Genomic DNA, 22,885 nt, shown 5'->3' with positions numbered 1-22,885 from the left:
TGTAGCAGTGTGTTTAACTGCAGGCTTAGAAGCAGCGTGTTTAACTGCAGGCTTAGCAGCAATGTGTTTAGCTGCAGCAGTGTGTTTAGCTGCAGCAGTGTGTTTAACTGCAGCAGTGTGTTTAACTGCAACAGTGTGTTTAACCACAGGTTTAGCAGCAGTGTGTTTATCTGCTAAGCCATCCCAGCAGCCCACATTCTAAAAGATTAGGAAAAATGAAAACCATTTATGACAGCCATCAGGTGCAGGCTCACAGGGATCGCACACCTTCCTTTGAATGTAATGCTCGCAGAGCCCCGACAGGATGAGCAATGCGTCAGACTGGATCTCCAAAGCAATGGCCTCTTCCTTTTCATCATGTTTGCTTGCCATATTTTTAAAGATTCCTGGCATGAGAAAAATTGAAAAGTCTAATTATTAGATGTATTTTTGCTATTTACTGTTAAGAAACTCCCTTTTAAGAAGAATCTTCGGCTAGAGAAAGTATTTTATTACAGAGGGAGCTATTTTCATTGCTTAGTAATCTAGAAGCTGTGAACAGAGGGTGCTAAATGGATTTCTTAAGCACTTAGGTCAGCTGGCTCACAAAGAATTTCTACATACATACATACATACATACATATTACATACATACATAGCCCCATGGATATAGAATATCTCAATATCTATGGCAGTATCAGTAGCATTATCAGTGTTACACATGTAGAAATGTCAGTCTAATGGACTGTCACTAAATGATGACCTAGCAACTTCTTACTTTGACTAACAAGTTTTGTTTAAAAACATGTAGTTTCAAGCAACACCCCTGCCACATGCCATACAGCTGGGGCAGGCAGGACTCAACCAAATGCAGATGGGGGTTTCTAGCCCTGGCCTGCAAGTGAACTCTAGCTACAGGGCTATGAAGTGGCCCACCCCAGCATCCATCCCATCTGTGATCTGCTAGGTGGCCTACCCCAGCATCCATCCCATCTGTGGTCTGCTGGTTCTACACACTCAAAGCTGCAGGAACCCTAAAACAAAGGGCAACAGCAGGATGTCCAAGAGGAAACCCAGTGAGGGCTCAGCATCTATAGTGTGGCAGAAACCAGAGGCCTAGACCAGGCCAATGACTCTTTGCAATGAACACTTGCAAGTGCAGATACATGGATAACAGGGTTCACTGCGTGACTCGCTGTGTCACACTATAGCTCCATGATGAGATTTTTCCCTTTTTGTTCTTTTCTTTTCTCTTTCAAATTTTATTATATGGGGGGGGGGGGGGCGTTGCAAGGGCACAGGGTGGATACAAAGGGACAGGGAAATGAATGGGTTTGAGATGCATATTTGAAAGACACAAAGAATAAATAAAGAGAAGGATAAAAACATGTAATTTCATGAGGTAAAGATATATACTTCTGCAAATTTGTTATCAAAATGTCTAACTATAGCTGGGCGGTGGGAGTGCACACCCTTAATCCCAGTACTCTGGAGGCAGAGGCAGACAGATCTCTGTGATTTCGAGGTCAGCTTGGTCTACAGAATGAGTTCCAAGATGACCAGGCCTACACAGAGAAACCTCATCTCGAAAAAAACAAAACAAAACAAAACAAAACCCAAAAAACAAAATGCTAACTGTAGGTTGCCCTATCTCTCCCTTTCTCTGTAGTTAACTGGTAACAGATTTTGGAGAGCTCTCTAAGCGTGTGGTCTCCCTGCTGCTCTGTGTCTTCTCTGGGAGAGCTCTCTAAGCGTGTGATTGTACAAGCCTGCTAACTTGTGTTTGAGCCAGGAAGCCTACACAAAGTGGTGAAAGGAGATAAGTGACTCCACAAAGATTTCCTCTGACCTCCAAATGTGGATCGTGGCGCACACACACACACACACACACACACACACACACACACACACACACCATGCATACATACATATATATATATGTAAATTTTATATTAAAATTAAAAAGCCCACAGCACTGCACATACAGACACTCTATCCCCATGAAGGATGGAATTCAAACTCTGCTATTTACCAAAGATTTTTCCAACTTGTTTGCTGCTTAGGCAATCAACTCTCATCACATCGTCTTTCTAACCCTCGGGCTCCATTCACGCCTCTCCAGCACATTATCCTGCTTATGTTGATGCTGCACCTCTGCTCCTGACACCTCACTGCCTTGCTTTCGAGAACACCCACTGGAGCTCCAACCGAGACTGACCGAGTTGGAAAATAACTAAGACTCTCTAGCTTTACGGTTTCTGCCACTCACAGGTGCCCAGGCGAGGGTGCGAGATAAGACAGGCTTTTTTTTTTTTTTTTTTGGTTCTCATCAGGGCAAGGTTCCCAGCATTCTGACGGATACAACTTTTACTCTCTCTAAGGAAAAAGCGTATCTACACAGACACTGTATTTGTAGTGCACTTTCTACATTTTTGAGGATGGAACTTCTATAAAGCCCTGCTAGGCTGAAAAGGACAAGGTCCCTGCATCTAGAAATTCTGTAACAAAGAGCAGCTTTGAATAGAAGGAAACCGTCCTGGGAGAACTCGTGCTGATTGCTAGGCTTCCACCTAACAATTTCCTCAATTCAGGCAGGATTATGGTTTCTCTCTGGGCATACGACTGCATGTCCAACCACAATGGGGCATTTGGACTCAGTTTTGTGCAATGGAATGCACGGAGTTGTGATTAAAATGCACTTCCATGCTGAGTCGCCTTAAGCTCATCTAGAATAAAGGCAAATGTTTTCACATAACTCCGCTTTCAATTAATTGGTTTTTAAATTGGGCATAGCTTAAGTCCAGTAAGGGATTAAACATAAGGTCAGGCTTGTCTACACAGCGAGGCCCCTCCCTTCTCTCTATATATTGATATGTATAGATATACATATTGATAGATAGATATAGAGAAATGTTTGGTTTTTCTTGTGAGTGTTGTAATTCAAGGGCACTATTCCTCTTCTAATGATGAATGAAAAATATTTTAGTAAGTAGAGGATTCTTTGTTTTAAAAGCATATTGCAATTAGCAGGGCTTCAATTTAAACCTTGAATGTCCCTCAAAGGTCCATGTGTTGGGAAGTGGTGTAAGGTTTAGGTGGTAGGGTCTACTGGAAGAGAGGATGATGGCAACCTGGTCCCTTCTGGTTTCTCTTCCACTGCTAAGCTCTAAGAGAATGCTTTATTTACCACAGGTTCTAAAACATGAAGCCAATTCCCACGGATGGAGACCTGTGAAATTGTGAATCAAAGGATTCCTCCCAGGCGTCTGTCACTGTGACAGACACATGAGCAGAACACAGGGAAGCCTAGGCTCCTAACATGCTGCAGGAAGGCTTATCCGCCTACTGGGGTGTGGCCTCATAGACTATTTATCTGGATGCTGAAGCAAGTCCGGCCCTTTCTCTCCTCCCCTCCTGGTTCCCATTTTGCTGGTCCAGATTGTTTGGATCTCATCTCCATGCACCGTTTAAGCAGAGAATCCTGATTTCTAAGTTTTCCCCTAAATAAATGTCTATCTCTCAGTTCTGAGCCCGATATCTCTGCCTTCACTAACACACACTGCTGTAGTATCTGCACGTGACACTCTACATCCGTGGACACTGAAGTCACCTCTGAATCACATCCAATCCTAATCCAGTGGGAAGGCTAACATTTGTCATAAACTGCTACTTAGGGAGTGATGACGAGAAAAAGTCTTTCTGCCTTCAAACACACTTTTTCTTTCTCTTTCGCAATTTTGGCCTGTGGTTAGTTGAGTATGTGGATTCAGAAAGCTGGGCCACATAGGGACAACTCCACGACATTTACATGAAGTGATGCCAGAGACAGCACTTTCAAAACCAGGAAGAGGGAGGGCTGAGGGACTGACTATCTACTTTTAAATAATAAAGGGCAAGACAGCTTGAACTGGAAGTTGAGATTCATGAATTCTCTAGTATTTACATCACAAAAGAGACTCCTGGACACTGCTCTCTGTGCACCAACGCTCCAGTGTTCTAAATGGACCGGAAAATGTAACTTAGATCTTTTTGGAAAATGGCTCCACAGTGCTTGGCCAGAAGTGGTCATCTCATCACCAGAAATATGAAACATTACAATAGTTCCTTTAAATTAAAAAGATATTGTTGATGAAGTAGTCTCTAAAGTGTGGGAATAAAGCTTAAAGCATTGATTGCTGTTGCTGATATTTCAGTAACAAGAAAACTGGTTGGCCTCAACAAGATGGAAGAAAAAGCAGAAAACCTTTCAGGATGTGGTCACTCATAAAATCAATTTGTAGGAGAATATTTCCTTTGAAACTTGTAGAATTACAAACACCTACTAGCACCAGTGAGCTGCCATGTAACACTTTACCTATCAGTTGATGAATAACCCCCCTTTCACAGAGATCCGTGTTCACAGTCTCATCTTCAAGATAAACCATGGCTCTGAGGAGCCGCAAGGTGTACCGCATCTGTGCAAACTTGTTTCCACGGCCGCCTGTCCCATGAAAACTGTTACCGTGAATGAAGAAGGAATCTGTGGGGAAATTAATAATTGAATTTATAGCTAGAAACTTAAAGCATAAAGTGTTTCAAGTAAATGTTTTAAAACAAAATAACACATCAGATATTTTAAATATCTATACATTTAAACAGATGTTAAAATTCAGTAATGTTTGCTTGTTTTTTCTTATAGAAATATTATCCCTTCCCTTGCTCTTTCTAATCTCAGAATGAAAATATGCCTTTTAAAATTTTACCCAAAGGGATCAGTGTTTGTGTCTTTAATAGCATTCTTCCTTATCAATTTTTATGCTCAAGTATATTTTTAAGAATTGAATAAAATAACATTTACAAATTGAGGCTCTTCTCTCTGATAGACTATATTCTGGAGCCAGGGCTTCTGGCAAAAAAATCTAGATTTTAAATTTTATGAGGTTGTTTAAGGATTTGTGTCCAACTGAAGCCTAGATGTGTTTTCAGTAGCTAAAGTTGTATCTTGTACTTCGTAGATGCTCAATAAATGTTTGTTGAATGAATATATTAAACTTGTCCACATCCTTTTATTTCCTTCCTTAGTATAATTTTTATAGAGCTCTGATGGAGGAAGGTCATTGGCTAATAAAGGAACTGCCCTGGCCCATTTTATTGGTTAGAGGATAGGTGGGAGGAGTAAACACAACAGAACGCTGGGAGGAAGGAAGAGGAAGTGAGGTCAGTCTCGACAGCTTTCCTCTCGGGAGCAGATGCCTGAGAGAGATGCCATGCTCCTGGCTCCTGGGCAGACGCACGCTATGAAGCTCCGACCCAGGATGGACATAGGCTAGAATCTTCCCGGTAAGCGCACCTAGGGGCGCAACACAGATGATTAGAAATGGGCTAAATTAATATGTGAGAATTAGCCTAGAAGAGAATGGGCCAAGCAGTGATTAAATGAATACAGTTTGTGTGTTGTTATTTCAGGGGCATAAGCTAGCCGAGCAGGCAGCCGGGGTGCTGGGGACGCAACCCTGCCGCCCTTATTACAACAGAGCTCAATATAATAATTTAAATAAAATAATATATAATACTTTCAAGTGCTTATTAATTATATTTAAGATCTTTGTTACTATCTGACTTTGAAATCTCAATGATTCTAAAAGATTTGTTTTGAAGAGTCCACGAATAAGAAAATAAAAATGTAGATTCCAAAAGTGAGAATGTAGAAATAAAGAAATATAAAGTTATAAGTCTAGGAGAATGAGAACAGACTGTCAGCAGCTTTCTCAGCAGATCAAGGATCAGTCATTCACAGTGAGCTATTTTCTTGGATGTTTGGGAAGAAACCTCCATCAACATAGGTGATTTCATTTTACAACTGGCTGTTTTATTTACAAGGCCAGAGCTTCTCCCTGCAAAGTGAGAGTAGTATCCTGGTCATCCTTGATAAACGACAGATGTGAACTGAGTTAACCTTTAGGAGAGAGAGATACATGACCTCTGGGTTAGTCAATGTCTCTGTATGGAAAACTGACACCATTAAGGGGAGACATGGGGGGCGGCTTCAGTACACACTGCCTGGAGGTACCAGGAGAAACATGGATTTGACTAATGATATCTGATAATGGGGTTATAAAGTACGGCAGTCTGTATCTGAGTTTACCTTGAGATGGTGTAAAGAACTTTCTGCTATCTTCTAAGTTTCCAACCTAAGAACCAATTAATTCTAATTTATTAACTGTCTAGTATTACTAGCACCCCTTTTCTGACTAATTGCTAAAGACATCTGTTTTCTTGCAATTAGTGACTTTCACTGTAATCTACTCTAAAACATATTTCATGATAGCTGCCTGTTACCCATTGACGTTAAAACTCACTCCCCTACTAAGGTCTATGTTGACTGACCCACAGGTCAGAACAAGGTCGTAAAAATTCCTTTGTTCAGAGATAATGCTTGGGCCCCTACTATAAAAAGTGGGTCCAGAAAGCGGCTTTTTGCCACAGACTAACAAACACCATCTCTGGCTGTGGTCTCAGCTCACTGATAAGATTCTGTGCCCGGAGGTGTCTCTTTATTTTTTATTTTTAAGTTTATTTCTGGTTTTCCTAGGATCTGGTTTCTGGAATAAAGTTTGCTTCCGGTTTATTAGACTTTGTGGTGTTCTCATCTTTGCACAACCCCTCTGGACACAACAGTTTTATCTTTAATTATGTGTAAGTGTGTCTCTGTGGGGAATGTGCACATGAATGCAGGTGCCTGTAGAGGCCACGGAATCCCTGGGAGCTGGAGTTAAAGCACTTGTGAGCTCCCTGGCATAGGCGTTTGGAGCAAGATCAGTATGTGATATTAACTGCTGAGCCAGCTCTCTAGCCCTAAAATCTCCATGTTTATGAAGACATATAAATACACTAAAAGAATGAATTCAATGTTTTTATTTTCTTCAATGTAACAATTGCTTGTCTTTGTAAATACCGCGTGTTCATTTGAAACGCAGACTGGAATCTTGACAGGCCTGAAGGACACTCACCCTCGTGGTCACACCATTCCAGAAACGCAAGGATTCGAGCATTGCCCTGGCATGACATATACTCCTCGATTAACAAAGGAGCCACTGAGGACAAGGTGGCTATTGCATGCAGTTGTAGTTCTTCATACTGCGCTGCAGACCACTCGATAATCTTGAGTCTCTCGGGCTTTTTCACATAGGTTAACAAGGCCAAAATAACTTTGCCATCGATTAATAGCTATAAGAAAAGGCAAAATGTACAGTTAGCCGCATAATTAAAAAATCTGTACTTATCCTAGCAAAATTAAATACAAGGTTTCAAACTGATGATAGTGATAATTTCAAAACATTTCCTTCCTATCTGTGACAGTGCTCCAAACACACGGAAATAAAATAGATAACAGTCGTCACCATCAACAGCACCCGGCGACAGTAAGAGCAATGATCCCCTTTCCTGGGAACAGAAAACGCATTAATTATTTTTTGATACAGCTCATGCTTTTGTTTCTACATGTAATAAACTCATAGAGGTAGGAAACCGGAGACAAATAAATGGGTAGCATTTCTTTCCTCCTTCTTGGTTTCTCTTTTGTTACAGTGCTGGGAATCAGACCGTACCTTGTGCATACTCATCAAACAGCCTACTCTAAGCTGCACTTTGAACCCTCAAAGGAGATTTGTAAAGTCAACAACAGGTCAATATGAACTGTTTCTTAAGTACAAACAAAAGAATTTACACACCATATCAAGCATTCAGTCAGGTCACAAGCTGTATTTAATCAGGCACTTAAGATTTTATAACTGTATTGGACCTAGCATTTCAACAAAAATTAAAAAAATGAATAATTATAGAAATGGCCAGTGGTTAACAGCTGGCACTAACTGATGCATATTTCAGTTCAGAGGAGTATCAAGCATTGTCTTATACGACACCATCTTCCTGCTTGCTTAGCATTACTCTGTAAACAGGGCTTCCTAACAATTATGAGGTTTTAAAACATCTCTACTCAATTCACTAGTGTAGTACTTCATGGTGTACACTCAAAAGGATCAAGATTTGGAGTTGAGTAAATATGAACAAGAATATTAGTTTTAGCATCACTGTGAAAATTCAGTGGACCAGGTTTGAAATACTTCATGAATTAGAATAGTGTATATACTGATTATTCCTATTATTGTTGGGTCAAAGACATGTAACGGCAAAACTGAGCTCACTACTGTTCACAATGTATTTCAGAAATCTATGTCAACCTTTGTGCTGTTTGACTCCGCTGCCTATAAAATAATCAACCAGTGAAAACTGTCTGACAAAATGGAGAATAAGATTTAATTGTTGACTTTATACTTATAAGATATTTAATTCTCCACTGTAATAAAACATATTTTATGAAAGGATTTTTCTGTTAAGCACTTCAGAAACAATATGTAAGCTATATACATTGTATATTTGATAGAAATCATAAAATTATAACTTAAATGCAATTTAACTTTCTCTGATTTTGCTATATATTATATATTGACATTCTCAAAAAAAGCCAAGTCCATTTAAATTGTCATAGTCTAACAATAACAACAATTATACTAACAATATCTCATAATAATCCCCAAGGCAGGTGTTCCCCTCTTCTGGGGCTGAACTACCTGGGATTTAGAGAAACTAAGTATTCCACTTGAAAGCATACTCCTGGAAGGTGCCCACACTGAGACTGCACCCACGTAAAACTTCCTCACCACCCACCTACTTTTATATCCTCAGTCCTTCCTTGGTAAAATGACAACTCACTTCCATGAAAAGAACACCCAAGAATTTCAGGTTAGAAGGAAATTTCATTTAATGCAGCAAACATTAAATGCAGTAAAATATTTTTAAACACTTTATGCTCGGCAAAGGCCTTAAGCTCTTAAGAGTCCTGTATGCAAGTGTTCTGGGCTTCAGAAAGGAGGCCTAAGTTCCAGGTGGGGAAGGAGTCTTGGCCAAGGTCACACAGAAGGTGACAAGCAAGAAGTGGGACTTAATCCCAGTGTTCCTCAAATTACATCACACATGAGAAGTAATGAACACAGCAAGACAAAGGAGTAAGTAAAAATGAAAGATGGAAGGCTTGTGTGGAGAAAACATGGGTTCAACAGGTCTGAGACAGGCCTAACAGAGGCTAGCAATTACCTTCAACATCAGTCATCCCTCAGCTTGACAGTCAGAGGAGAGCAGGAGACCAGACGTGGGAACCCTGTCTGCGGTGCAGTGGGAGAGACAGGGCTTTCCTTGTCTGCACAACTGGAAAACAGATGGGACTGTCTGGGATGTTCCTAGTTAGGAGATTTTCATACACTGATAGATCTCTTAGCTTCTACTATTTTTTTGTGTGTGTGTATGTGTTTCAAAATTAGGTTACTTGTTTCTACTGTTTGCAAAGGACATTTAAATAGTTATAATTCAAACTGATAACTTAGCTACTTTCTATAATAAAGATATGAGTTGGTTAATGAAAGATTTGCGATTGCAACTTTAAAAACTGGGCTATAAACTAAAATGCTTTCATTATTAACTTTTCTGTTTGATTAGTCTTTACCTGAACAGTAGTTAAATCTTTACATAAGATCACAATTATATTGAATAGCAATTTCTTCAACTCAAAGTCTTCATAGGAATTAGAAAGCTTAAGACCTTTTACCAAAGGGTTTTGACTTTTAACTGTGAGAGAAAAAAAAAGAGAACAAAATGAAAGCTAAACTTATAACTAAAGACTCATCAAGAGCTTACAAAATGCTTGAGGTGGTGTGATTGTTACCTTCACTAAACGTTGCGAACAGTATCAAATCCCTGGTAAAGCCGCATTCCTGTTATAGACACACAACAGGCAGAAAGAAGAGCGGTTAGAGCAGGAACTGAGCGCAGGGGCCCACATCTGCCTCCCACTCAACCGCTGCTACGTAATCACCCTACGGTAATCCATTCGAATCTGTGACACTAACACTAATGAATGAACGGGGAAGTGCAGCAGTGTGGGGAGGCGACTCTCATTTACTGAACTGACTTGCTTCTGAAGCATCTAAGAAGCTTTTACACAAGTCTGTGACTATCTGACATGGCATTTGAAGGCCAGACGCCAGCACAACTACTTCTGTGATTCACTGTCTGCACCTTTAAATGATACCACAGGGAGGAAAGTCCAGTTCTTTTTGGGAACTATTCCTTCTTTATCCCAAAGGACAGTCAGGAGACTGTACAAACAGTGCGACTTAACACAAAAAGTCCTGAGGAATTATCAGAGCTGCAAATACCTCAACACAAGGAACTCACTCCTGACAAAGTCACACAAATGGACTTTGTGTAGTAAGGAAAGAACACGGGGAATAAAACCGCACTTATGGATAATTTTCCTACTTCTTCAGGGTTCACTTTGAAACTGTAAGAATGTCATTGCCCAGATTTACGCTCATGGAATTACAGGAACGTTCACAGTGACTGAACTGAGAACTCGCTAACTGGCCATGGTCGGACAGTCAAACATTAGGGTCTACATACACATGGCAGACGTAACTAGGTGCTTTGTTGGACTATGTATACATTTTTGCAGTATAAATTCCATGACATTGCCGGGCGATGGTGGCGCACGCCTTTAATCCCAGCACTCGGGAGGCAGAGGCAGGCGGATCTCTGTGAGTTCGAGACCAGCCTGGTCAACAAGAGCTAGTTCCAGGACAGGCTCCAAAGCCACAGAGAAACCCTGTCTCGAAAAAGCAAAAAAAAAAAAAAAAAAAAAAATTCCATGACATTTTTATGTGGACCTCTTGATGTACACTGACTTCATAGAAAGTCCTTTGAAACCCAACATAGAAAGTAATATGGAGGATGTGTGGATGTTGCTGTAAAATCTCTCTATTCTGTGATCCCAGTCAATGATTTGTTCACTATAATGTACAGGGTGGGGCTGGGGAGTTAAGAGTGCGGGCTGCTCTTACAGATCACCTGACTGCAGCTTCCAGAACCTGCTTCAGGTGGACCGCAACCATCTGGGATTCCTACTCCAGGTGTTCCAAAACTCTTCCACCTCTAGGAGCAACTATACTCACAGAGACAAACCCACACTCAGACAGACACACATACACGCAATTAAAAATAGTAAAATAAGTCTTTTAAATATAGAGCAGATTAGCTTCTGATATGGCTGGGTAGTTATGATAAAACAAATCTTTGAACAAAAAGATAAAAAGTAGCAATCTTGGGCCTATTCTCTTGCAACCTCAGTGGAACTCTGAAACACAGTTTGCTCCAATACTGAAGAGACCTAAGAGGTGAGTGAACAGCAACAAGGCGGGACACCCCACTCTCTAGGAGTTCCACAGTGGGACAAAACCCCGGACTCCTCCCCCAACTACCTTGGCTTTTCTAGACAGTCATCAGGGAGTTTCCTGTGGGTAGGTACCACCAAAATCCAACCCCATCCAGTGGCCTCTCCAAGCTACTAACCCCACCCCATCTAAGAGCTGAGAGCTTGCTACAACACTGAGGGGACCAAGAGAAAGCCCCAAGAGAGTGAACCAGGAAAGAAGACAGCTACTACAAGGATCGGAACAAGATCCAAGAATTGGACAAAGATGAAATTTGAAGGAAGAAATGGATAGGTGCCAATGCAAGATTTCCTCCAACAACCTAAAAACCAACATGGTAACACCAAAAAGAACCCAATGGTCACATAAAAGGAAGACTTGATCATCCTAACCCAGGAGAAGTAGAAAAGAACAACTTTAAACATAACTTTATGAAAATGATGGCGACCTTTAAAGAGGAAATGAAACACTCTCTTAAAGAAATGGAGGAAAAGATGAAAAAAAAATTGGAAGAAATTAATAAATCCCTCAAAGAAACCCAAGAAAATCAAGAAAAAAAACAATCAACAGGTGAAGCAAACAGTTCAAGACTTGAAGATTGAAATAGAGGAAATAAAGAAAACACAAACCGAGGGGGTTCTAGATATGGAAAATCCGGGTAAACAAACAGCAATTACAGAGACAACTATAACCAACAGAATACAAGAGACAGAAGAAAGAATCTTGCGAGCTGAAGATACTATAGAGGAAATAGACTCATGGATCAAAGAAATCATTAAATCTAATAAAATCTTAACACAAAACATCCAGGAAATCTGGGACATCATAAAAATCTCCCTTCGAAAAAAAGCCCAGGACCAGATGGTTTCAATGCAGAATTCTACCAGAACTTCCAAGAAGAGCTAATACCTATACTCCTTAATGTATTTCACAATATAGAAACAGAAGAGTCATTGCCAAATTCCTTTTATGAAGCTACAGTTACCCTGATACCAAAACCACACAAAGACCCAACCAAGAAAGAGAATTACAGGCCTATCTCACTCATGAATATCGACGCAAAAATTCTCATTAAAATACTGGCCAACCGAATCCAAGAACACATTAGAAAAATTATCCATTATGATCAAGTAGGCTTCATCCCAGAGATGCAAGGCTGGTTCAACATACGCAAAGCTATCAATGTAATCCACCATATAAATAAACTGAAAGAAAAAAACCATATGATCATTTCATTAGATGCTGAAAAAGCATTTGACAAAATTCAACACCCCTTTATGATAAAGGTCTTGGAGAGATTAGGGATACAAGGGTCATACCTAAATACAATAAAAACTATTTACAGCAAGCTGACAGCTAACATTAAATTAAACGGAGAAAAACTCAAAGTCATCCCACTAAAATCAGGAACACGACAAGGATGTCCACTCTCTCCATACCTCTTCAATATAGTGCTTGAAGTTCTAGCAATAGCAATAAGACAACATAAGGGGATCAAGGGAATTCGTATTGGAAAGGAAGAAGTTAAGCTTTCGTTATTTGCAGATGCTATGATAGTATACATAAGCGACCCCAAAAACTCTACCAAAGAACTCCTACAGCTGATTAACACCTTTAGTAATGTGGCAGGATATAAGATCAACTCCAAAAAATCAGGTGCCTTCCTATACACTAAGGATAAGGAAGCAGAGAGGGAAATCAGAGAAGCATCACCTTTCATGATAGCCACAAATAGCATAAAATATCTTGGGGTAACTCTGACCAAGGAAGTGAAAGATCTATTTGACAAGAACTTTAAGTCTTTGAAGAAAGAAATTGAAGAGGACACCAGAAAATGGAAGGACCTCCCTTGCTCTTGGATTGGGAGGATCAACATAGTAAAAATGGCAATTCTACCAAAAGCAATCTATAGATTCAATGCAATCTCCATCAAAATCCCATCAAAATTCTTCACAGATCTGGAGAAGACAATAATCAACTTTATATGGAAAAACAAAAAACCTAGGATAGCCAAAACAATCTTATACAATAAAGAATTGTCCGGAGGCATTACCATCCCTGACTTCAAACTCTATTACAGAGCTACAGTATTGAAAACAGCTTGGTATTGGCATAAAAACAGAGAAGTCGACCAATGGAATCGAATAGAAGACCCTGACTTTAACCCACAAACCTATGAACACCTGATTTTCGATAAAGGAGCTAAAAGTATACAATGGAAAAAAGAGAGCATCTTAAACAAATTGTGCTGGCAAAACTGGATGTCAATCTGTAGAAGAATGAAAATAGATCCATATCTATCACCATGCAAAAAACTCAAGTCCAAATGGATTAAAGACCTCAATATCAGTCCGAACACACTGAACCTGATAGAAGAGAAAATGGGAAGTACCCTACAACACATGGGCACAGGAGACCACTTCCTACGTATAACCCCAGCAGCACAGACATTAAGGGCTTCATTGAATAAATGGGACCTCCTATGACTGAGAAGCTTCTGTAAAGCAAAGGACACTGTCACTAAGACAAAAAGGCAACCCACTGACTGGGAGAAGATCTTCACCAACCCCGCAACTGACAAAGGTCTGATCTCCAAAATATATAAAGAACTCAAGAAACTAGACCGTAAAAGGCTAATCAACCCAATTATAAAATGGGGCACTGAGCTGAACAGAGAATTCTCAACAGAAGAAGTTCAAATGGCCAAAAGACACTTAAGGTCATGCTCAACTTCCTTAGCGATCAGGGAAATGCAAATCAAGACAACTTTAAGATACCATCTTACACCTGTCAGAATGGTTAAAATAAAAAACACCAATGATAGCCTTTGCTGGAGAGGTTGTGGAGAAAGGGGTACCCTCATCCATTGCTGGTGGGAATGCAAACTTGTGCAACCACTCTGGAAAGCAGTGTGGCGGTTTCTCAGGAAATTCGGGATCAACCTACCCCTGGAGCCAGCAATACCACTCTTGGGAATATACCCAAGAGAGGCCCTATCATACAACAAAAGTATATGCTCAACTATGTTCATAGCAGCATTGTTTGTAATAGCCAGAACCTGGAAACAACCTAGATGCCCTTCAATGGAAGAATGGATGAAGAAAGTATGGAATATATACATATTAGAGTACTACTCAGCAGTAAAAAATAAGGACTTCTTGAATTTTGCATACAAATGGATGGAAACAGAAAACACTATCCTGAGTGAGGTAAGCCAGACCCAAAAAGAGGAACATGGGATGTACTCACTCATATTTGGTTTCTAGCCATAAATAAAGGACATTGAGCCTATAATCGTGATCCTAGAGAAGCTAAATAAGAAGGTGAATCCAAAGAAAAACATATAGGCATCCTCCTGAACATTAACCTTCATCTGGCGATGAAAGGAGACAGAGACAGAGACCCACATTGGAGCACCGGACTGAAATCTCAAGGTCCAAATCAGGAGCAGAAGGAGAGGGAGCACGAGCAAGGAACTAAGGACCGCGAGGGGTGCACCCACACACTGAGACAATGGAGACGTTCTATCGGGAACCCACTAAGGCCAGCTGGCCTGGGTCTGAAAAAGCATGGGATAAAACGGGACTTGCAGAACATGGCAGACAATGAGGACTACTGAGAACTCAAGAACAATGGCAATGGTTTTTGATCCTACTGCACGTACTGGCTTTGTGGGAGCCTTGGCAGTTTGGATGCTCACCTTACTAGGCCTGGATGGAGGTGCATGGTCCTTGGGCTTCCCACAGGTCAGGGAACCCTGATTGCTCTTCTGGCTGAGGAGGGAGGGGGACTTGATCAGGGAGGGGGAGAAAATGGGAGGCGGTGGCGGGGAGGAGGCAGAAATCTTTAATGAATAAATAAATTTTAAAAAAAAAAGTAAAATAAAAAAAATTAAAAAAAAAGACCAAACCTAAGAATAATAGGGGTAGAAGAAGGAGAACTCCAGGTCAAAGGCAAAGAAAATATATTCAACAAAATCATAGAAGAAAACTTTCCCAACCTAAAGAAGGATAGCCCTATGAAGGTACAAGAAGCTTACAGAACACCATATAGAGTGGATCAAAAAAAAAATCCCCTCTCCATATAATAATCAAAACACATAACATACGAAATAAAGAAAGAATATTAAGAGCTGCAAAGGAAAAAGGTCAAGTAACATATAAAGGTAAACCTATCAGAATTACACCCAACTTCTCAATGGAAACCATGAAAGCCAGAAAGTCCTGGATAGATGTGCTGCAGACACTAAGAGACCATGGATACAAGCCCAGACTACTATACCCAGCAAAGCTTTCAATTATCATAAATGGAAAAAACAAGATATTCCAAGACAAAAAGAGATTTAAACAATACATATCCACAAACCAGGCCTACAGAAAGTACTAAAAGGAAAACCCCAACCAAAGGAAGCTAACTGCACCCACAAAAACACAGGCGATTGATAACCCCCTAGCAGCATAACTCAAAGAAGGGAAACACACAAACACTACTACAGAAAAATAATCAGAATTAACAACCACTGGTCATTAATTATCACTTAATATCAATGTACTCAATTCATCTATAAAAAGATGCATGCTAAGAAAATGGATACGAGAACAGGATCCATCTTTCTTCTGTATACAAGAAACACACCTCAACCTCAAAGACAGACACTACCTCAGAGTAAAGGGTTGGGAAAAGATTTTCCACTCAAATGGACCTAAGAATCAAGTGGTTGTAGCTATCCTAATATCTAACAAAATAGATTTCAAAATAAAATCAATCAGAAGAGATGGAGAAGGACACTTTATACTCATAACAAGAACAATCCATCAAGATGTAGTCTCAATCCTGAACATCTATGCCCCAATACAAGAGTACCCACATATGAGCCAGGCGGTGGTGGCACACGCCTTTAATCCCAGCACTCGGGAGGCAGAGGCAGGCGGATCTCTGGGAGTTCGAGACCAGCCTGGTCTACAAGAGCTAGTTCCAGGACAGGCTCCAAAACCACAGAGAAACCCTGTCTCGAAAAACCAAAAAAAAAAAGAGTACCCACATATGTAAAAGAAACATTATTAAAACAAATCACATATCAAACCCGTACACTAATAGTAGAAGTAGTCAGCACTCCACTCTCACTAAAGGACAGGTCAACCAAACAGAAATTTAACAGAAATATAAGAGAACTAACAGATGTCATGAGTCAAATGTACTTAACAGACATCTATAGAACATTCCACCCAAGCACAAAAGAATATACCTTTTTCTTAGCACCTCATGGAACCGTCTCTAAAACTGATCACATACTTGGTAACAAAGCAAACCTCCAGAGATACAAAAAAATTGGAGTAACCACCTGTGTCTTATCGGATCATTGGTGTGGGAGAATTGTCTGTAATCTGTCAATCATGTTTTAAATAAATGCTGATTGGCCAGGCCAGAAGTGTAGGCGGGAAAAACCAGACTGGAAGTAGAGGTGATGCAATGAGAACAGGAGAATTCTGGGAAGGAGGAAGCTGATTCCTCCCAGTCCTGCACAGACCACCAAGGAAGCAGAATATGACCTGCCAGCTGAAAAAGGTACCGAGCCATATGGCAAAAATAGATCAGAATAATGAGTTAATATAAGTCAAAAGAGTTAATCAGAAGCCTGAGCTAATGGGCCAATTAGCTTTATAACTTATAGAGATCACTTCGTGATTTTCTTTGGGGCTTGCTGGCTGTGGGGTACTGGTGAGACAGAAACCTCAATAAGCAGGCCCCATTAATGTTACAGATCACCATGGAATAAAGTCAGAATTTAACAACAATACTACTCTCAGTAAACTACTTAACCACACCTGGGTCAAGGAAGAAATAAAGAAATTAAAGACTCCCTTGAATTCAACGAAAATGAAGGCACAACATACCCAAACCTACGGGACACCACGAAAGCAATGCTAAGAGGAAATTCATAGCACTAAGTGCCCACTTAAAGAAAATGGAGAAAGCTCACACAAGTGACTTAACAGCACACCTGAAAGCTCTAGAACAAAAAGCAGATTCACCCAGGAGGAGTAGAAGATGGGAAATAATCAAATTAAAGTCTGAAATTGACAAAACAGAATACAAAGAATCAATGAAACAAAGAGCTGGTTCTTTGAGAAAATCCACAAGATAGACAAACCCTTATCCAATCTAATCAAAAGGTGAGAGAACATCCAAATTAACAAAATCAGAAATGAAAAGGGGGACATAGCAACAGACACTAAGGAAATTCAGAGAATCATTAGGTCATACTACAAAACCCTTACTGCACAAAATTGAAAAATGTAAAAGAAATGAACAATTTTTTAGATAGGTACCATATACCAAAATTAAATCAAGACCAGGCGAGCAATTTAAATAGACCTATAAACTGCAAGGATATAGAAGCTATCTTCAAAAACCTCCCAACCAAAAAACAGCCCAGGGCTGGATTGTTACAGTGCAGAATTCTACCAGAACTTCCAAGAAAAGCTAATACCTATACTCCCCAAAGTGTTCCACAAAATAGAAACAGAAGGAACATTGCCAAACTCTTTTTATGAGGCTACAGTTACCCTGATACCAAAACTGCACAAAGACTCAATCAAGAACGAGAATTACAGACCACTCTCACTCATGAACATGATGTAAAAATACTCAATAAAATACCAGCAAACCGAATCCAAGAACACATCAAAAAAAATCATCCACCATGATCAAGTTGGCTTCATTCCAGAGATGCAGGGCAGGTTCAACATACAAAAATCTATCAATGTAATCCATCATATAATAAACTGAAAGAAAAAAACATAGGATTATTTCATTAGATACTGAACAAGCATTTGACAAAAATTCAACACCCCTTTATGATAAAGGTCTTAAAGAGATCAGAGATACAAGGAACATATCTAAACATAATAAAAGCAATATACAGCAAGCCAATATCCAACATCAAATTAAATGGAGAGAAACTCAAACTGTTCCCACTAAAATCAGAAACAAGACAAGGCTGTCTACTCTCTCCATATCTCTTTAACATAGTTCTTGAAGTTTTGGCAATAACAATAAGACAACAAAAGGAGATCAGGGGATTCAAATTAGAAAGGAAGAAGTCAAATTTTCGTTAATTGCAGATGATATGACAGTATATATAAGTGACCCCAAAAACTGTACCAGAAAACTCCTACATCTGATAAATACCTTCAGTGAAGGATACAAGATCAACTAAAAAAAATCAGTAGCCCTTCTATACACAAATGATAAAGAAGCTCAAAGGGAAATCAGAGAAACTTCACCTTTCACAATAGCCACAAATCACATAAAATATCTTGGGGTAACACTAACCAAAGAAGTGAAAGACATATTTGACAAGAACTTTAAATCTTTGAAGAAAAGAAATTGAAGAAGATACCAGAAAATGGAAAGATCTCCCATGCTCTTGGATAGTAAGCACAGTAAAAATGATAATCCTATCTATAGATTTAATGCAATCCCCATCAAAATCCCAACATAATTCTTTATAGACTTTGAAAGAAAAATAACCAACTTCGTATGGGGAAACAAAGAAAACAGGATAGTCAAAATAATCCTGTACAATAAAGGAACTTCCAGAGACATTACCATCCCTGACATCAAGCTCTATTACAGAGCTACAGTAATGAAAACAACTTGGTACTGGCATAAAAACATAGAGGTTGACCAATGGAATAGAATTGAAGTCCCGGACATTAATCCACACACCTATGAACACCTGATTTTTGACAAAGAAGCTAAAATTATACAATAGAAAAAGAAACTATTTTCAACAAATGGTGCTGACATAACTGGATGTCAATATGTAGAAGAATAAAAATAGATATATATCTATCGACATGCTCAAAACTCAAGTCCAAATGGATTAAAGACCTCAATATAAATCTGGCCATATTGAACCTGATAGAAGAGAAAGTGGGAAGAACTCTTCAATGAATGGGCACAGGAGACCACTTCCTAAATATAACCCCAGTAGCACAGACACTGAGAGCAACAATAAATAATTGGGACCTCCTGAAACTGAGAAGCTTCTGTAAAGCAAAGGACATAGTCAATAAGAGAAAAAGGCAGTCTACTGAATGGGAAAAGATCTTCACCAACCCCACAGCAGGCAAAGAATTGATCTACAAAATATATAAAGAACTCAAGAAATTAGACATTAAAATTCTAAATAACCCAATTAAAAAATAGGGTTCAGAACTAAATAGAGAATTCTCAACAGAAGAATCTCAAATGGCCAAAATATACTTAGCCTTAGCCATCAGGGAAATACACATCAAAACAAAACTCTGAGATACCATCTTATACCTGTCAGAATGACTAAGATCAAAAACACCAATGATAGCTTATGCTGGAAAGGATGTGGAGTAAGGGGAACACTGATCCACTGCTGGTGGGAATGCAAACTTTTACAACCACTTTGGAAATCAGTATGGTGGTTTCTCAGAAAAATGGGAATCAACCTACCTCAGGATTCAGCACTGCCACTACTGGTCATATACCAAAAAGATGCTCAATCATACTACAAAAGCATTTGTTCATCTATGTTCCCAGCAGCATTATTTGTAATAGCCAGAACCTGGTAACAACCTAGATGCTCCTCAACCAAAGAATGGATAAAGAAAATGTGGCATATATACACATTAGAGTACTACTCAGTGGTAAAAAACAATGACAACTTGAAGTTTGCATGCAAATGAATCGAATTAGAAAACACTATCCTGAGTGAGGTAACCCAGACCCAAAAATATGAATATGGTATGTACTTGTAGTAATAAGAGGAGCGGCGGGGCTGCCTCCCCGGCACCCTGGCCGCCTGCCCGGCTAGCTCAGTCGGTAGAGCATGAGACTCTTAATCTCAGGGTCGTGGGTTCGAGCCCCACGTTGGGCGCCAAAATGAAGGCGTAAGTCACAAACAATGCCACACCAGTTTGGAATTATGATTAATAGGGTGGTATTTATTTAAAGGGGAAAAAACTTACAGATCACTGTGCCAGGCAACAGCCCTCTATGCAACCGGGAAGGGAGTCTAGTCACTGGCGGAGCAGGAAGTGAAGAGAGAGAGGAGAGGGAAGTGGCCGCTTTTTTAAAGGGAGAGAGACCACGCCCCAATGGGCTGGTATCTCAGGAGCTATAGGCTGGAGGAGTGGGAGGACCTCCCGCAACACCCACTCATAAGTATAGATATAAACAAAGGACACTAAACCTATAGTTCATGATCCTAGAGAAGCTAAGTAATACGGTGAACCTTAAGAAAAACCTATAAGATACACCTGGAAAGTGGAAACAGACAAGATCACCTGACAAAATTGGGAGCATGGGGGTGGCAGGAAGAAGGGGAACAGGAGAGGAGATGGGAAGGGTTGAGGAGAACTTGAGGGAATGGGATAGTGGAGATGGAGGAAGGACAGAGATGAGAGCAAGGAAAGAGATATCTTGATTGAGGGAGCCATTACAGAGTTAGCAGAAACCTGGCTCTAGAGAAATTCCCAGGAATCCACAGAGATGACCCCAGCTAGGACCCTAAGCACTAGAGTAAAGGGGGCCCAATCTTGACTTGCCCTGTACTCAGACTGATGAATATCTTAAATATCACCATAGAACCTTCATCCAGTAACTGATGGAAACAGAGGCAGAGACACACATTGGAGCACTGGACTGAGCTCCGAAATCCAGTTGCAGAGTGGGAGGAATGAGAATATGAGCAAAGAGGTCAAGACCATGAAGGGTTCACCCACTGAAACAGTCTACCTGAGCTAATGGGAGCTCACCAATTCCAGCCAGACTGGGAAGGAACAAGCATAGGTCCAAACTAGTCCCTCTATGTGTGGTTGACAGTTGCATGGCTGGGGCAGACTGAGGGACCACTGGCAGTGGCACCAGGATTTATTCCTACTGTACATACTGACTTTTTGGCATCCTATTCTCTTTGTATGTATACCTTTCTCAGCCTAGATACAGTAGGGAGAGCCTTGGAACCTTCCACAAAGCAATGTGCCTTACCCTCTCTGAGGATTAGATGGGGGTGGTAGGGTGGCACGGTGTGTGGAGGGAATGGGAGGAGGGGAGGTAGTGGGAACTTGGATTGGTATATTTTAAAAATCTAATAAATTAAAAATAAATCAAAACAAAAAAGTAGCAATCTTTTGGTCGAGAGAGAGTAGACACCGGGAGAAAGTTAGAACTTTGACATAGACTGAAGAATAAGTCACTGTGTAAATTACATATCAACTCCTTTTAAAAATAATTTTTACCCTGGCAGCAATTCCCATTCTAGACCTTGTGGGATGCTAAGCTCAAAGATAAGCCTGTAGTCTACATGACCACTGAATCAGAGGACTGAGGCAGCCACAGCCACTAGAATGAAAGGTACAGTCTCCTAAAGGAGAAAGCCAGAAGGGGATCTCAAATATGCATACAAATGCTTCACCTGTTTCTGAGCACTGCCTGAGCTGTCCAAATACAGAGAATTCTACACACCATACTATGGCTAGAGGAAGCACACGGGGATTGATGGATCTCAGTTGGATACATCACAGTTGGAACACATAGATGGATGAATGCACACAAGTCCAATGTCCACTGATGACCACACTGAAAAGTATTCTCCAGAGACCTAGGTTAGAATCCACATAAAGACACTCCTAATGACTGGGAACACAGGAATGCTGCATAAAGGCAGAGACTGTACAAAGGAATCGAAGAAGCCTAGGGCTATAGATTATGAAAGAACCCTTGTCTACCATGAAGAAAGCCCTGGGTTTGATCTCCAGAACTGAAAATGAGAGATACTCTAATACCTGAAGTAAAAACACAAGAAAAGATGACCAGGGCAATGGCTGTGACAGCGAAAGTCAGCTCATTTAAATATATGGACCAATCCAATCATCCAATCTGAGGACGAAAGAGAAAAACTGTTGAAAACTGTTTATACCCATATGAGTCAATGTAAAAAATAATCAAATGTAAGTAATTGGAATGTTGGAACAAGAGGGAGGGAGAACGAACTAAACTAATGATGAAAATAATGGCCCAAATTTGATCAAATTTGGTGAAAGAATTACATATGTAGGAAACTCTATATAAAGAATAGACACAAAAGGAATCATGCCTTGGCCCACTGTAGGAAAACTGCTGAACACCAAAAATCGAGGGGAAAAACCTTGAAAATGGAATTTAAAAGACACCTTTCATATCAGAAAGGAGGAATTTAAATGACAAGTACTTACAGGAACAGCCGAGAGCAGAAGACAGCGGAACATGACCGTTCAAGTGCTAATTGTGATTTTTTTCAACTGAGGAACATAAATTTCAAGAATTAAGGTGGACTTTAGATATTTTTAGATAAAAGAAACCCTAAAGACTTTGTTAGAGCAGGCAGCACATTTGTGCCACATGAAATAATCAACAAAGTCCTTTTATTCAAACAGAAATGAAGCTAGATGGACAGGAAACAAAGAAAACTGCCAGAAAGAATGAATCTCTAAGTGGATGCCAGACTTGCGCAGGAGCACAACAGAATGGCAGTGAGGAAGAGCGGTGGTGCCTGTCCTGACACTAAAACACGCCTGCGCACCGCAATA

The 22,885-nt window shown here is 40.1% G+C and overlaps 1 protein-coding gene and 1 non-coding gene across 2 annotated transcripts in view; one reads left to right on the top strand and one right to left on the bottom strand.

Moving 5' to 3' along the window:
- The window catches only part of LOC121434805 (cilia- and flagella-associated protein 69-like), an 88,244-nt gene that overhangs the window by 26,898 nt on the left and 38,461 nt on the right, over nt 1-22,885 (bottom strand). Inside the window, exons 10-14 of the mRNA XM_041633776.1 lie at nt 9,737-9,785; nt 9,518-9,639; nt 6,969-7,185; nt 4,334-4,498; nt 268-386 (exon numbers count right to left, since the gene is read on the bottom strand). Coding sequence (XP_041489710.1) covers nt 268-386; nt 4,334-4,498; nt 6,969-7,185; nt 9,518-9,639; nt 9,737-9,785 — 672 coding nt within the window. The remainder of the gene's footprint in view (nt 1-267; nt 387-4,333; nt 4,499-6,968; nt 7,186-9,517; nt 9,640-9,736; nt 9,786-22,885) is intronic.
- On the top strand, nt 20,121-20,193 carry Trnak-cuu. Its single transcript has one exon. It is a non-coding gene; the product is annotated as a tRNA-Lys (tRNA).

This window comes from Microtus oregoni, unplaced genomic scaffold (assembly GCF_018167655.1).
Source record: "Microtus oregoni isolate MIOR12 unplaced genomic scaffold, Mior012 000044F_ref0000062, whole genome shotgun sequence".
Lineage (NCBI taxonomy): Eukaryota > Metazoa > Chordata > Mammalia > Rodentia > Cricetidae > Microtus > Microtus oregoni.
Note: the sequence above shows the minus strand (reverse complement) of the source record. Positions and strands in the feature narration are given on the sequence as shown.